Below are 13,746 nucleotides of genomic sequence, written 5' to 3'. Positions count from 1 at the left end.
TAATTTCATTAACTGAAATACTATTGCATAAGAAGAATCAATAAATTCAGATTTTGGAAGGGCATCTCTTATTTTCTTGCTGATGTCTAAGGCAATAGTGGTTCACAGAATGACAATTTTCAGGTACAGAATTTTACCTTCAGCCAGAAGTAAATATTTTCCTAATAGAATAACAAAGAATTTGCTAGGATATTTTTCCCTCATGGAAAAAAATTAGTATAAGTTTAGGATTTAGCACTCATATATGTGTGTGGAAGCTTTATGAATGCTAATTGTATACTGTAATTTTTTTTAAAGTGCTATACCACAGTACTTACAAACAAATGCTTTTTACCTGTTTCTTTATATTACCTTTGTCCACTGATCACTACCCATATTATTTCCTATAAATGAATGTCATTGCAATGTTTAATTATTTCTGTTTTTATAATACCTAGATAATTTTGAGGCATGAGGATGACTATGAAAAAAAGACATTGAGTAATCTTATTATGTTCATAGTAAGTTATTAAAAAACTGATGAAAAGTAGATATCACTAAGGTTAACTGGTATCTGTGACTATTTAAATGTAAATGGAAACATTTAAGAAACCTAGTATCTCCTCTGCTATTTACTAAATACATTTTTATGACCTGTTAAGCTCAAGAGTTCTTAACCTTAAATCAAAATTTCTAATATTTGTTTGACATCTTACCAATTAAGATATATATTATATAGTATTCATATTAGCACGTTTGAATTACTTTTCTTTGAGTTACGAATTCATTTTTTTTCCTCTGAGTCTTCATGTAGGGATCATATGTGTCAGATAAAAAGTTATTATAGACCATGAATTTTTCTAGGGCAAATTATAATAGATATGGGGCTAGCATAGGAGAAAACTGAGAGTATTGTGAGTAAATACAAACTAGAAAAATGAAGGTGTTTTTCTGCTTGTTACACCATAAATTTTTCACTAAGTGTATTGTGAGACTGGCAAAGTAATTTTCTTTATCATAAAGTTGTGGGGAAGGAACATGAGGTTACATCAAAAGTACTATTTCATGACTTTAAGTAATAGCAGTATTATTAAAGCACTTCATTATTGGAAAAAAAGGTATATTCTCAGAAACCCTGTTGAGTATTATATTAACTCATTTGTCTTTAGCTATAGTTCTCTTCTTCTTTAAGTATGCACATATGTATTATAAAACAGCAGCTTAGCAACCTTTAAATTTATAGTTGGCCAAATTCATATCAATAGAATATATTGCATAAATGTATCATTATTTTCTACTGCTTAATCCAATGTAAATCATGTGCACTAGAAGGAAACTGGGATGAAGACATGGAGGTACATTACTATTAACCTAGAGACCAAGCTGGTTTACACTACCTCAGAAACCTTCAACGCATTTAGAGTACCCAAAGGGTAGGAGATGAGGGAGGTACAGAGATGAGATGAGCCTGTTAGAGACAGACACAAGACAGAGCAAAATAAAGAAATATAAAGATGAATGACAAAGTTACATACATGTGTAACAATACATTTATTCATGGGAATAGAAAACATGAAGAAAGAAGGGATAAATATTTAGAAAATGCTGATTAGGTGAGCTACACTTCAAAAACATGAGAAGTATGCAAACAATTAAACTTGGAGAAAAATTAGTATGCCTGAAAATAATTAATGCAATATAAGAAATAACAAATTCAAACACATCATACTAGAATTATGTTCGCTCTTAAAATCTAGTCTTGACATTCCAAAACTGTAATGACAATATAGCCTCTGGGCAGGCCTATCAGTTGTGTCAACAATGTCATCTTGATTTTCTTGGAAGGGTGGAAAATATCATATTTATTAAACAATGTTTAATTATTTAATATACACAAATCTTTTAATAAGTTTTCTCTCAAGCAATCTTAAGAATTATTATTCTAGCTTTATTTTTTCTTCAAAGGTGGAACATTGTGAGGAATAAATTTTAAACCCTGGATATCTTATTTATGAGACCATTGTATTAAAAAAGCAAGAAAGCATATATATCTAAATGCGTAAAGACAGCATGCATCTGAAAATTAAAAGTACAGCATTTGTTAAAGAAGTAACTATAATGTAATAGATCTGATTTCCAAAACCATAAATAAATATTATGCACAATACATATGTGTACATTGCTTTAAGGGCTGAAATCTACCCAGGCCTAACGAGTGAACTTTATGTCCCATGCTCCCAAATCTAACTGCTTTTCAGTAACCTATGGCGTTGAACAGTAGATAGAGACTTTCTGCACTGTAACTCCTTTTGAGATCCTAAATAAAAGGTACAACTGGAAAGTATTCAGATTAGGAGAGACAAAAGATATGTGAAGGAAAACGAATAGAGTTAGAAATTATTAGTAAAGGATAGAGCAGAATAAAGACACCCTATACTTAAGAAAACTAATAATCCCAAATTATCTTCAAAAATATAAAAATTATCATAAGGATAATAATATTTTAGAATAGATTTATAATCCCAATGTCTTAAAAGGTAATTGAATACACGACCTAAATGATAAATACAGACTACTGATAAAATTTGTCTTCTAGATCACTTAACACAAAAGTTTTATTTTTAGTTTTAGAAAATCTTTCAAATTCAAATGATTATTTTAATATTTTCGATATATTCATTTTGAGTGCTTTACCACCCATACCCTTTTCAGGGTACTAATGTCAAAGTAGATATTATTTTTCTATTATTTTTGCTGTTGTTTTGCCAAATGTAACTGTCACTTTTTATTGAAACATCAGAATCAGACATTTAATTCTCACAGTTTTGATGCTTAATGAAAAGTGAAAGTTAAACACAGCATGGTGGCATTAAAAATGCATGGTGAATCCATAGCATCCTTCACATTAGCCCTGAAGAGAATGCGGAATACCAAGAAAAAAATTATTCAAACGAGTGAACTAGTGTGTTTAGAGATCAGATTGACAAATTATCACAAATCACTAAAAAAGGAATGGACAAAGAATGGTAGACTTGGGAAGGAGAAGAGCAAGGAAATGCACTATTTTATTAATCTAATCTTTAAAACTGGGAAGACCCCGTTTGAAATACAGTGTCTGAATGTTTAACCCCGGAGAGTACTAACAAGGTAACATGCTCAAGACACAAGTCAATTAAGGAAGTAGAAACTTTATTCTATATGACTCTTTGAGGCTTATCTACATAAGCTTCAATTTGTTTTTGAGATAATTTTAGCACATTAAACAAGAAACGGGGACTTATTTCTACCACTATGCTTAGGGAGGAAAATGTGTTCTGTTTTAAAGTTTCTGGAAAAATCTTTGCTCTATTTAATTTCTATTCTATAATCTTTTTTTTAAAAAAGTCAATCTTTTTGCATAATGGATTTTACTAAGGAGATTTTAAAAAATTAATAGTATTACCTTTACTTTTTTGATGTTTTGAAATCCTTTTGCATCTCTCTGAACTATTGCACAAAAATTTAAATCTTGATTGAATATTTAAAACAGAATGTCCAATTTACATTTATGGCTATTAATTTCAATTTGTTTATATATCTAGAGTTTGTCAGGCTTTAGAGTTCATAAGTAGATTAAGAACCTTAGTAGTAAAGGTCTTTCGTACTTTTTTTCACTTTTGGGTAGGAGATTTACTTCTAAATTGGTGAAGTCTATACATATTTTCAGAATTCTCAACACACATAATTATGCAAAGTGTGTGAGGAAGCAAAACAGAGTCATAAGGAGGTGTTATAAGCTTAGGCTTAGAAAACCACTTCTGACAGCATACTCTACAACAATACTTAATTGGGTATATGAATCTTATTAGAAATGTTTCCAAGTTTTTATTGCCCTTACGTATGCCTCAAAAAGATTTGTATGTGTTCAGATAAAGGCTGATTGTACAGATGGTGACAGAATCACTTTAGAACCACTCAGATTCTGATTTTCGGGAAAACTAAACCATTTCCTAAATAAGACAAAAAGCAGGCTCTCAGAAAACCTTGTGACTATATGTAGATTTGTGATTCACAGTTATAATTCTATCATCTCTTCTTATGTTTAATAGAAGTTTAAAGCAGTAACAGTGTGCCTAGATCTGCATTATTACAATAAATCATTGCTCCAATAAATTCTATAGTCTCTTGCCTGAAAAAAACAAAATGCAATGAAATTATTGTTATAGTAAACATTATCTCCAATGAAATTTAAGGTATAAATTTTAACTAGTTCAAAATGCAAGATCCTTGCCTCTTTGAAGAAACATACCTCTTTCTTAAAGACATATATCTTATCTGATTTCTAGCAAAAGTTATGAAGGTAAAAGTTCATTTTTATAAAATCTACAGGCATTCTTAGAAAGTTAATTCTTGGGTATATTTTAATAAAGTTTTTGGAATCATGTAGGCATAAGCCCATAGCCAAAATTAGTAAATAACTGAGTCTATTTTAACATTAACATACCAAATAAATACTAGCATTATAAGCATAAAAAAAGCACTGCATTTGTAATACATCTCTTAGAATATAAAAGCCTCAAGTTTTGTTATCTTATGTATCACATATTTTAAAGCAAATTGTGATTTAGAATATAAATATGTTTTAAATACATGATTTGATTCAAAGCAAGTTATATCTCCTCACAATGTTCAGTGGAATCTACAAACACAAGTTGGTATTTACCATAAAGTATTCATAATAATTTTATTGAACTTAATGTGTGCACATCTATAGACTCTTTTATGTAACAAAAATGACTTATATTCAGTCATTGAAAAGTCCTAAAAATAAACTGAGTATTTCAAAAATGATTTTGTCATTAAGAACTGGTTCTATGTTCTGAGACAAAATTACATCTAATCATCTTTATCTATTTAATAAAGCATTTACCCTATATTTTTATGTATATTTGATACAGTAGTATGAAAACTGATTAATATGAAGCAAATCTAGAGAAAACTAATTTTTATACATTTTATTTAATGCATCTCTGAAGCTTTTGAAAATAAGAGTGCGATTACATGATATTTCATGCTGTCATTACATGTGCTTTCATCCATTCATGGAAATCAGTCTTTCCAGTAAAGCATTTGAAAATACTTTTCATTAATTTTTATCTTTTAGAACTGGAAACTTTTTTTTTTTTTTTGATACAGAGTCTCGCTCTGTCTCCCAGGCTGGAGTGCAGCGGCGCGATCTCGGCTCACTGCAATCTCCGCCACCCGGGTTCACGCCATTCTCCTGCCTCAGTCTCCAGAGTAGCTGGGACTACAGGCGCCCGCCACCACGCCCGGCTAATTTTTTTGTGTTTTTAGTAGAGACGGGGTTTCACCGTGTTAGCCAGGATGGTCTCGATATCCTGACCTCGTGATCCGCCCGCCTCGGCCTCCCAAAGTGCTCGGATTACAGGCGTGAGCCACTGTGCCCGGCCTAGAATTGGAAACTTGTAAAGCTTATAGAAGTTTAACAAATTCATATCATCTTCAAGGTAACTTCATTTTCTTTCATGAGACTAATAGAAAGGATGGATGATAACAGGAGATTCCTAAGCAACTTCCTTATTGCAAATGATGGGGGGTTAAATAAATGCAAGGAGAGAACAAAAAATACAGGAACGACAAAATAGTCTGAAGCATAAATCATAGTAAGTCGATTGCTAGGAAACAATGGTGGTCATCTATGTTGGTTTATGAAGATGGTAAGTGGGGTGGCTCCATGGATGTTGAAGATGCTGCATTACAAACAGCAATGAGCCCTTGAACCGGAATCAGCCATAATGTATGTAAAGCCACAAACAATGCACTGGCTGGTCTTTTCAATCATTTTCTGTAATGGAATTTGTTAACTATGAGCAACATGAAACCAATATCTTTTTTCCACAAACACTAGATGATGATCATGATTCCTTTAAACTAAAAGACCATCTATGGCATAAGTCAAAGCCCTGCATTACATTTTTAAGATACAGGACAGAGACTAGGACCTTATTTGGTATGCCACAGATGCTCTGGTTGTGTTTTCTGCAGCCGAATCTAAAAGTTTTTTTTATTAAATATTAGTTTTCTTTGCATTTTTTCCTGAACCTTTCAGGAAACTTAAGTTCTTTTCTAAAATTTTTACAATTTGATGCTTGGTAATAAGAATATATATTCATGTGAAAAGAATTCTACAATAATCAGAATTTCAGAAAATCATTTTCAAATAAAACAAGTTTTAAAAGATTTAGAAGTGCTTTGATATGTCAGAGACCTATAGTAGACATAAATAGCACAATAAACAAACATTTACCATTTTTGTCCATGGAATTTGGTTCTGACTGTTTCTTGCCAATATCAGCAAAGGAACGAACAATGGGAATCCTGTTGGTGAGTTTTTTCTGATTCTGATGATGATGCTGTTTCATCAATGCCTCATGGACCCTGTGGCGTACATCTTCATTCAGCTGACCCGAGCTCACTTGCTGGTCAAGAACCATATCTGAAGAGAAAAGGCCGGAAGAAGATAAGCACAGCTTTCCTCTAGAACGTGTGCCAGCTGTGAACCAGAGTCCAAATATGCAAGCCCTAAACAATATTATTCATCTTGAAACAGAAATAACTTCTTTAAAAAATCTCTAAGCATGGTGTTATAAATGGAAATATATCTTCCATTGTAGAAATGTTGCACAAGAAAGATTTGGGCAAATTTTCATTATAAACCATTCTATTTTAAATATATAGTTCTTATGAAGTATTATTTTTCAAATGGGAATAGTTGCATTGAGAAGAAAGTTCTTTATTTCTTCGTTATTCACACTGATGGGAGGAATAGCTGTAGAGATAATATCAAAATTCATAATGTGTTTGAATTTGAAAATTCATAATGTGTTTGAATTCACAATTCATAATGTGTTTGAATTTGAAAATTGGTTTTATACTTATATTTTAATATTTTTCCAATTTTCTAGTACAGACTAATTTCCTTGTTTCCTCATTAAGTGAACAAAAGTCTAGCTGTGAAGATGCAAAGAGGCCTATGAAGTGATATAGTTACTGAATTTGGAGAGTAAACAATTCTGTTTCATATGGATAGAAAATCAGCCCTTTCTCAAACTTTGCTGGAAACACACTCCCTTGAGAATGTTAGATTAAAAAGATATTCTATACCTGCAAAACAAAGACTGGAAGGTGAGATTTCAGAAGTCTATAATTAAGCAGATTATTTACCATACATAGTATCAAAAATGTCAATAAAGTAGACAAGTAAAGGTATTTTAAGTTTCTTAGTGATATAAAGATCACATCAATGGATGTTTGTGTAATTAATCTGCTTTCTGATTATCAAATATTAACTCTAATTGTTTTTTAGGCATTAACATCTTATGTAAGCAGATCACAATGAGCTGCCTTCCACTGCCTTTTTGAGTACAATAAAGGTTTCAAAGTTAGCAGAATGCTCCCTTACCAACAATGTTTTCCTTCAGTGTGAAACAGAAATGAACTAGAGGACAGATTTGGGCCACTTTATGACATTCTAGCTAGACAACTTTGCAAAGTTGAATAACCTAAGTGTCCTTATTTGTAAAATGGAGATAATAATATCTATATCATATATTGGTGCCAAGACTAATGACATAAGGCACCTGATGCACTGATTAGAATATTGAGGCTATCAGTAAATATTTCCCAGAACAAGATTTTCTTTGTAATTTTCATTATGTAGATTATGGGTTCCTGGTTTGAAATTTGTGGTGGTTTCAGTATATCCATATTTTGTAACAGCTTATCAAGTAGAGACAAAGCTGGGCTTATTAATAGCAGAAAACCCAAATTAAACTACCTAAAACAATTTTATTGGCTCACATAATACAAAGAGCAAAGTTAGGTTGGCTCTAATTCTGCTTCTCTGTGATTTTGTTAACTTCTTCCTCCTCTAGGGTAAGCTTTAACCTCAGGCTGATTTTCCTTATGGTCATAAGGTGGCTTCCAGCAGCAACAAGGAAATATATATTTTTGTTCATATCCAGTGAGAAATATATATATTTTTTGTAACTTTCTCTTAGATGAGTTATTTTTCACCTGGCCAGGAAAAATTATCCTAAGTCTGACTGACATAGCCCTGCCCATCTTGAACCAATCACTGGCAAAGGAGATGGTATTCATATGACTGACAGGCTAATCAAGAACTGCGTTTCACTCTAGAGTTAATTCTCTAAACCAGAGATAGACAAGCTCTTTTTGTCCAGAGCCAGATAACGAATATTTTAGGCATTGTAGGCCATATGATCTCTGTCAGAAATACTGAATTTTGCCTTTGTAGCAAGAAAGCAGCCACAGGCAACATGTACACAAATAAGCCTGCTTATGCTCCAATGAAACTTTTTTATGGATGATGAAACTTGAATTTCATATAATATTCACATCAAAACATATTAACTTCTTTTTTATTATTTTTCAACCATTTAAAATATAATCACCATTCTTAGCTCAAATGTCCTACAAAATCAGGCAGTCGGCCATATGTGGCACATGGGATATAGTGTGCTCTATCATTTTTGTGTTTACAATGGAAAGAGGTAGAAAGAATATTTGGAAGTCATCCATAATATATACCTGGAATGTTTGAAAGTCAGCCACTATAATTACCTCAAAGGTCCCTTCCAATTCTGAAAATGTATGATACTATAGAATAATATTTAAATCTATTTTTCAGTTCTTTGGAGATCAGTAGTTATAATACCCCTGGGTTAATCTGAAATAAAGGAAATAATAAATTGTCAACGTATATGACATTACACTGAAACCTTGCTAAGATGGAAAAATGTATATAAAATATGCATATACTTCATAATGGAAGTTGTAAAGTAGGTTATTAGAATACCAATATGATAGTATTGTAAAGCATTTCCAAATATAAGCCATGATATGAATTCCTAGTTCAATATTCTAGTCAGAATCAAAAGTAATCACATAATAAACCCTACATATGTTTATGATTTTTAATTTCTATTAAAGCACAATGTTTCCAGGCTCGAACACTAAAAAAGCCATAGGTCACTATCTTCACAGTTTTTCAAAGATAAGATTTTTATGTGAAACAGTTACGTAAGGAAAAGTAAATACTAAAAAACACACTCATCTGTTCATTAGTTACAGAGAAATACACAGCAAACTTCTCCAAAGTATAACTGTATCAAATTATATCTTACTTGTCCAGAAAAAATTACTCATTTTGCTTAAGAATATAATTTATACTAGAGTGAGATTTAAGTACCAAAGGGAATCTGAATTAGTAATCACTTACATTGTTCTTTTCACCACTACAATACATATTAGTATTAACTTGAAAAGTGTGAAAGAATAACGGACCATAATGACTTTGGGTCCAGAGTGAAGTCCTGCAATCTCAGCAAGCTATTATGCCTACATAATACAGTCTATTCTGCCCCAGAATCTGGGTGATAAGAAAAAAGGCGCGTTGGCTCACGCCTGTAATCCCAGCACTTTGGAAGGCCGAGTAGGCGGATCACGAGGTCAGGGGATGGAGACCATCCTGGCTAACACGGTGAAACCCCGTCTCTACTAAAAATACAAAAAATCAGCCGGGCGTGGTGGCGGGCGCCTGTAGTCCCAGCTACTCGGGAGGTTGAGGCAGGGGAATGGCGTGAACCAGGGAGGCGGAGCTTGCAGTGAGCCGAGATTGCGCCACTGCACTCTCCGGCCTGGGAGACAGAGCAAGACTCCGCCTCAAAAAAAAAAAAAAAAAAAAGACAAAAAGGACAAATAGATAGGTCACACTCTGCTAACACTAAGCAGACTCTAGAAAAACTAGTAGCACTTTGAGACCATCTTGGACAACATGGTGAATCCCCATCTCTACTAAAAATACAAAAAAATTAGCTGGGCATGGTGCCGTGTGCCTGCAGTCCCAGGTACTCAGGAGATTGAGGCGGGAGAATTGCTTGAACCCAGGAGGCGGAGGGTGCAGTGAGCTGAGATCGCACCACTGCACTCCAGCCTGCCGACCGAGCGAGACTTCTTCTAAAAAAAAAAAAAAAAAAAGAAAAGAAAAGAAAAGAAAAACTAGTAGCACTTGTGGAAAAAGGCCTCAGAAAAATGAAAAATTGTTTTTCATCCTATCAGGTAACTATTTTATCATAATGTATCTTGAATGAAAGCCCCTAGAGGTTATGACATATTGCAGATTCTATATAAATCTCTGCCTTTTTGAAGATGATCATATCAATGCTTTGAAAACCCATTGTCTTAACTTTAAAAGATATTGGGAGAGGTGGGGGGGGAATATGATATGAAGTTCCTAAATTCTGTCGTTTGGTTGCCAGCACTAACAGGGATGTGTGTACTAAAGACGTAAACTATAATAGAATACTTACTTTTCAGACCAAGGACTGTCACAGTATAGGCATGTTAAAAAATATATGGTTATTCCTATACTCCCAACTCTACAGATTACATTCAGTGGAGCAAACTGTAGATTCTTCTTTCAATGGAAGATTTTAAACAACAAAGGTTGTTTAAATGAGTTGGGAGCTATGATTGATAATCTGTCCATGGTACCAACTTTGGTTTGGTTTTAATTTCTTCCTAACTCTCATTGACAGAATTAGGTTAAAGTATACACACACTGCAGAGAGGATATTTCCATCATTAATCTTTATAATGCTTAATTTCAAAGAGATTAACATAGACTATAAAATTCCCTGTAATTTATATGAATATAATTCAGAAGCATATTCAATACAATTAATCTCCATATCAGAGTAAATTGTGGTAAGAAGATATATCTGGAGAATTTTGGATTTGAAAAGGTTAAGTACTATTTTGAAGGATAAAGTTTAAATTTATTGAGTTTCCTGAAACATTGGGAAACAGATATATTTTAAATTAACTTTAGCCAAAAGAAAATCCTACTTTAATTATATCAGAAATTCTTGACAGATCTGCCAGATACAAATGGGATTTTCTGCTACTAAGTCTACAAAAATCTCTTAAGGAATTATCCGAGTCTGTTAAAAACATATCAAAACATTGATATAAAAATCCTTGATCATTACAAAACAATATCTGGGTCATATTCATCTAGTAGGAAATGTCTGAAAAACATCAATACTGCAAAGCCTGTCTATTCACAAAGTACTAGGGATTAGAACCCTTAAAGGTAAACTCTTACACTTAGCTTTTGTAAAACTGAAAGTAGTGACTAATGTATGTGAATTACGGCTAACAGAAAAAAATCATGATAAATAAGAGCTGAGGAAAAAGTCTCAGAGCTGATTGTTAATCACTATGGCCACAAATGATCATGAAACAGAATAAAACAAAAATTATGGTTGGGCACAGTGACTCATGCCTGTTATTCTAGCACTTTGGGAAGCTGAGGCAGGTAGATCGATTGAACCCAGGAGTTCAAGACCAGCCTGGGCAACATAGTGAGACCCCATCCCCCAAAATTATGATTATAGGTTAATAAAAAAATTATTTCCATTTCTGCAAAGGTCAACTTTGATAAAGAACTTTCTATTTATCTGTTTATGGTGAAATAGTCTCTTTCCTACTTTATACATTGCTATGATAATAAAACATAATTATGTGAAAATACTTTGCAAAGTTAGAAGTCTTAAAAATGGAAAGCATGTTTATTTATTACAAACTTAGTAATGCAGCTCAATTTTTATAAAATGAAAATAGGAGAAGTAAAAAATAAGAAAATAATTACAAACTATAGAGAGAAAATATTTTAATGAGATTATATTGAGGGGATAAATAAGTAACTTTTAAATTTAGTCAAATTATAGTTATCAATGAGAGGAAATCTCTTCTCAGTAATGACAGTAAAGGAATCTAAGGTAATAATGATCAACACAAATATTTGTAATCATATTTTTCTTTGTGATGTTAGCATTAAACCACTGACATATTCTAAATGTCATTTTACAGGCTGTTCTACACTGAAAAATGGGACATTCAGGTTGGGCTACTTCAAAGTCAGAAAGATACACACTAATTAGAAGAGCAGAAAGAATACTAAAAAGCTATTTAGGGTATCAAGACATCAACTGAACTACTTTCACTGTAAGGATAGACTTAGAGAATGTAATTTGCTTGAAAAGGCCAGATTTAACCCAGTTAACCTTCACTTATTCTACAGAATTTAGCTTGGGAAACAGGGACAGAGTTAGGAAAAAGTCGATAATTTTGGACAATGAAAGTGAACTAAAGTGATGAAGTGCTTTAGTGAAATTACTGGGAGAAAATTTCTTCATAGGAATAACTTTCTGAGGAAAGCATTAGAAATTACATAATTTAAGAAATGTGAAGACCGGTAAAGTATAAAGGGTATGTTCTGAGGCTAATTTTACCAGGTGGTAGAATGTGACAGTTTTGTTTCCCATTTCAAAATGTATTTGGATTAATCTATTTTTAAAGATAGCGCCATCATCGATTTAAGCAGCAGAATAAACCCCTTAGAGCAAGGACTTTAACCTTTTAAATCTTAGTTTCTTTCTTTATTAAATAAGGATAACAATAATAACACCAAGAACCAGGTTTGAGCATTAAAAAGGTAATTACAAACTTAAGAGCTTCCCATACTTCAAAGTACTGTGAAAAGCCCACTGTTTCATTCCTAATTAAAATATAAAAATGTTTATTGGGTATTAGCAAGACCATATAATGTAAAGCTAAGAAATTGAGCTGGATAGCTAACTATTTCGGCATTCTTAGGGAGTTTGCTTATTTCTGAGTTAATCATTTTCTCTATTTTCTCTTGATTTAGTGCAGCTACAGTAGCCTGGATATTTCTGAAAATTATACATATATGTTTAACTTTATAATGTCTTTCAGGCTCTAGCTATGTAACTTAAAGAATAATCTCTTTACAGGTGTTACATGAAACAGAAGAGGACCACTTATCTTTCCTGTTTGGGGCAGTGGTGTGTGTGTGTGTGTTTTAGTATTTTTGGAGTTTTTGCTTAATATTTCAAGCCAAAGTATCTTTCAGTACTTACTTTTCTTTTCTCACATACTGCAATGCCTATCAGCACCAATGACTACTAAATCAATAATTTTTAAGGTGATAAATGTGCCATCAAAATTTGGGTGACATTCACTTCAAGACATTTATTTTTCTTCAGACAGCAGTTGTAATGCAATAGAAAAAACACTAGGCTTAAAGTCAGGGGCCCTTGGGTGAAATCTAGGCCATGACTATTTTAGAGTTTCTATTTTCTGACTGGAAAATGAGAATGACATCTACTTCTTGGGGCTGTTCTGCAGATTAAAGTAGATATGTTATTTTTCTAATATATTATTCTCATATATATGATTAAAAACACACATATAGTTTATTTTTCATTTCTACAATATAATTAAGATATTAAGTCTTTTCACTTCACAAATACATATCATATGGAATGAATTTTATTTTTTCCCAAACTAATAATTTTTAAACTGCCTCTTTTGTTTGTTTGTATTTTTAAAACCTCCATCAATTATTTCATTTATACTCTTTCAAAACTCATTTCTGTGTTTTTGTATTATTTTGTTTTTACTAAAATATGTTTGTCTTCTGGTCAAAAGATACAGGAGTTCTTTGACTCAATTTCTGTAATAATAACATTTCCTAAATATACCTGTCTGTATTATAAGATATCATTGAATTCTAATACTAATCATTCATCAGGTTATAGTATTGAATTACAAAACGAATCCTAACTGTATTACTTGGCTTCCTCTGGAATTCAAGGGTTT

The 13,746-nt window shown here is 32.3% G+C and overlaps 1 protein-coding gene across 10 annotated transcripts in view; it reads right to left on the bottom strand.

Annotated features, from left to right (window-relative positions):
* SLC4A10 (solute carrier family 4 member 10) overlaps nucleotides 1-13,746 on the bottom strand; it is a 370,258-nt gene that overhangs the window by 116,443 nt on the left and 240,069 nt on the right. For all 10 annotated transcript variants that reach the window (XM_063648250.1, XM_063648248.1, XM_063648255.1 and 7 more), the window contains one exon: nucleotides 6,287-6,475. In XM_063648250.1, coding sequence (XP_063504320.1) covers nucleotides 6,287-6,475 — 189 coding nt within the window. The remainder of the gene's footprint in view (nucleotides 1-6,286; nucleotides 6,476-13,746) is intronic.

The sequence above is a fragment of the Pongo pygmaeus genome, chromosome 11, assembly GCF_028885625.2.
Source record: "Pongo pygmaeus isolate AG05252 chromosome 11, NHGRI_mPonPyg2-v2.0_pri, whole genome shotgun sequence".
In the NCBI taxonomy this organism is placed as follows: Eukaryota; Metazoa; Chordata; class Mammalia; order Primates; family Hominidae; genus Pongo; species Pongo pygmaeus.
This window is presented reverse-complemented; position numbering and strand designations above follow the sequence as displayed.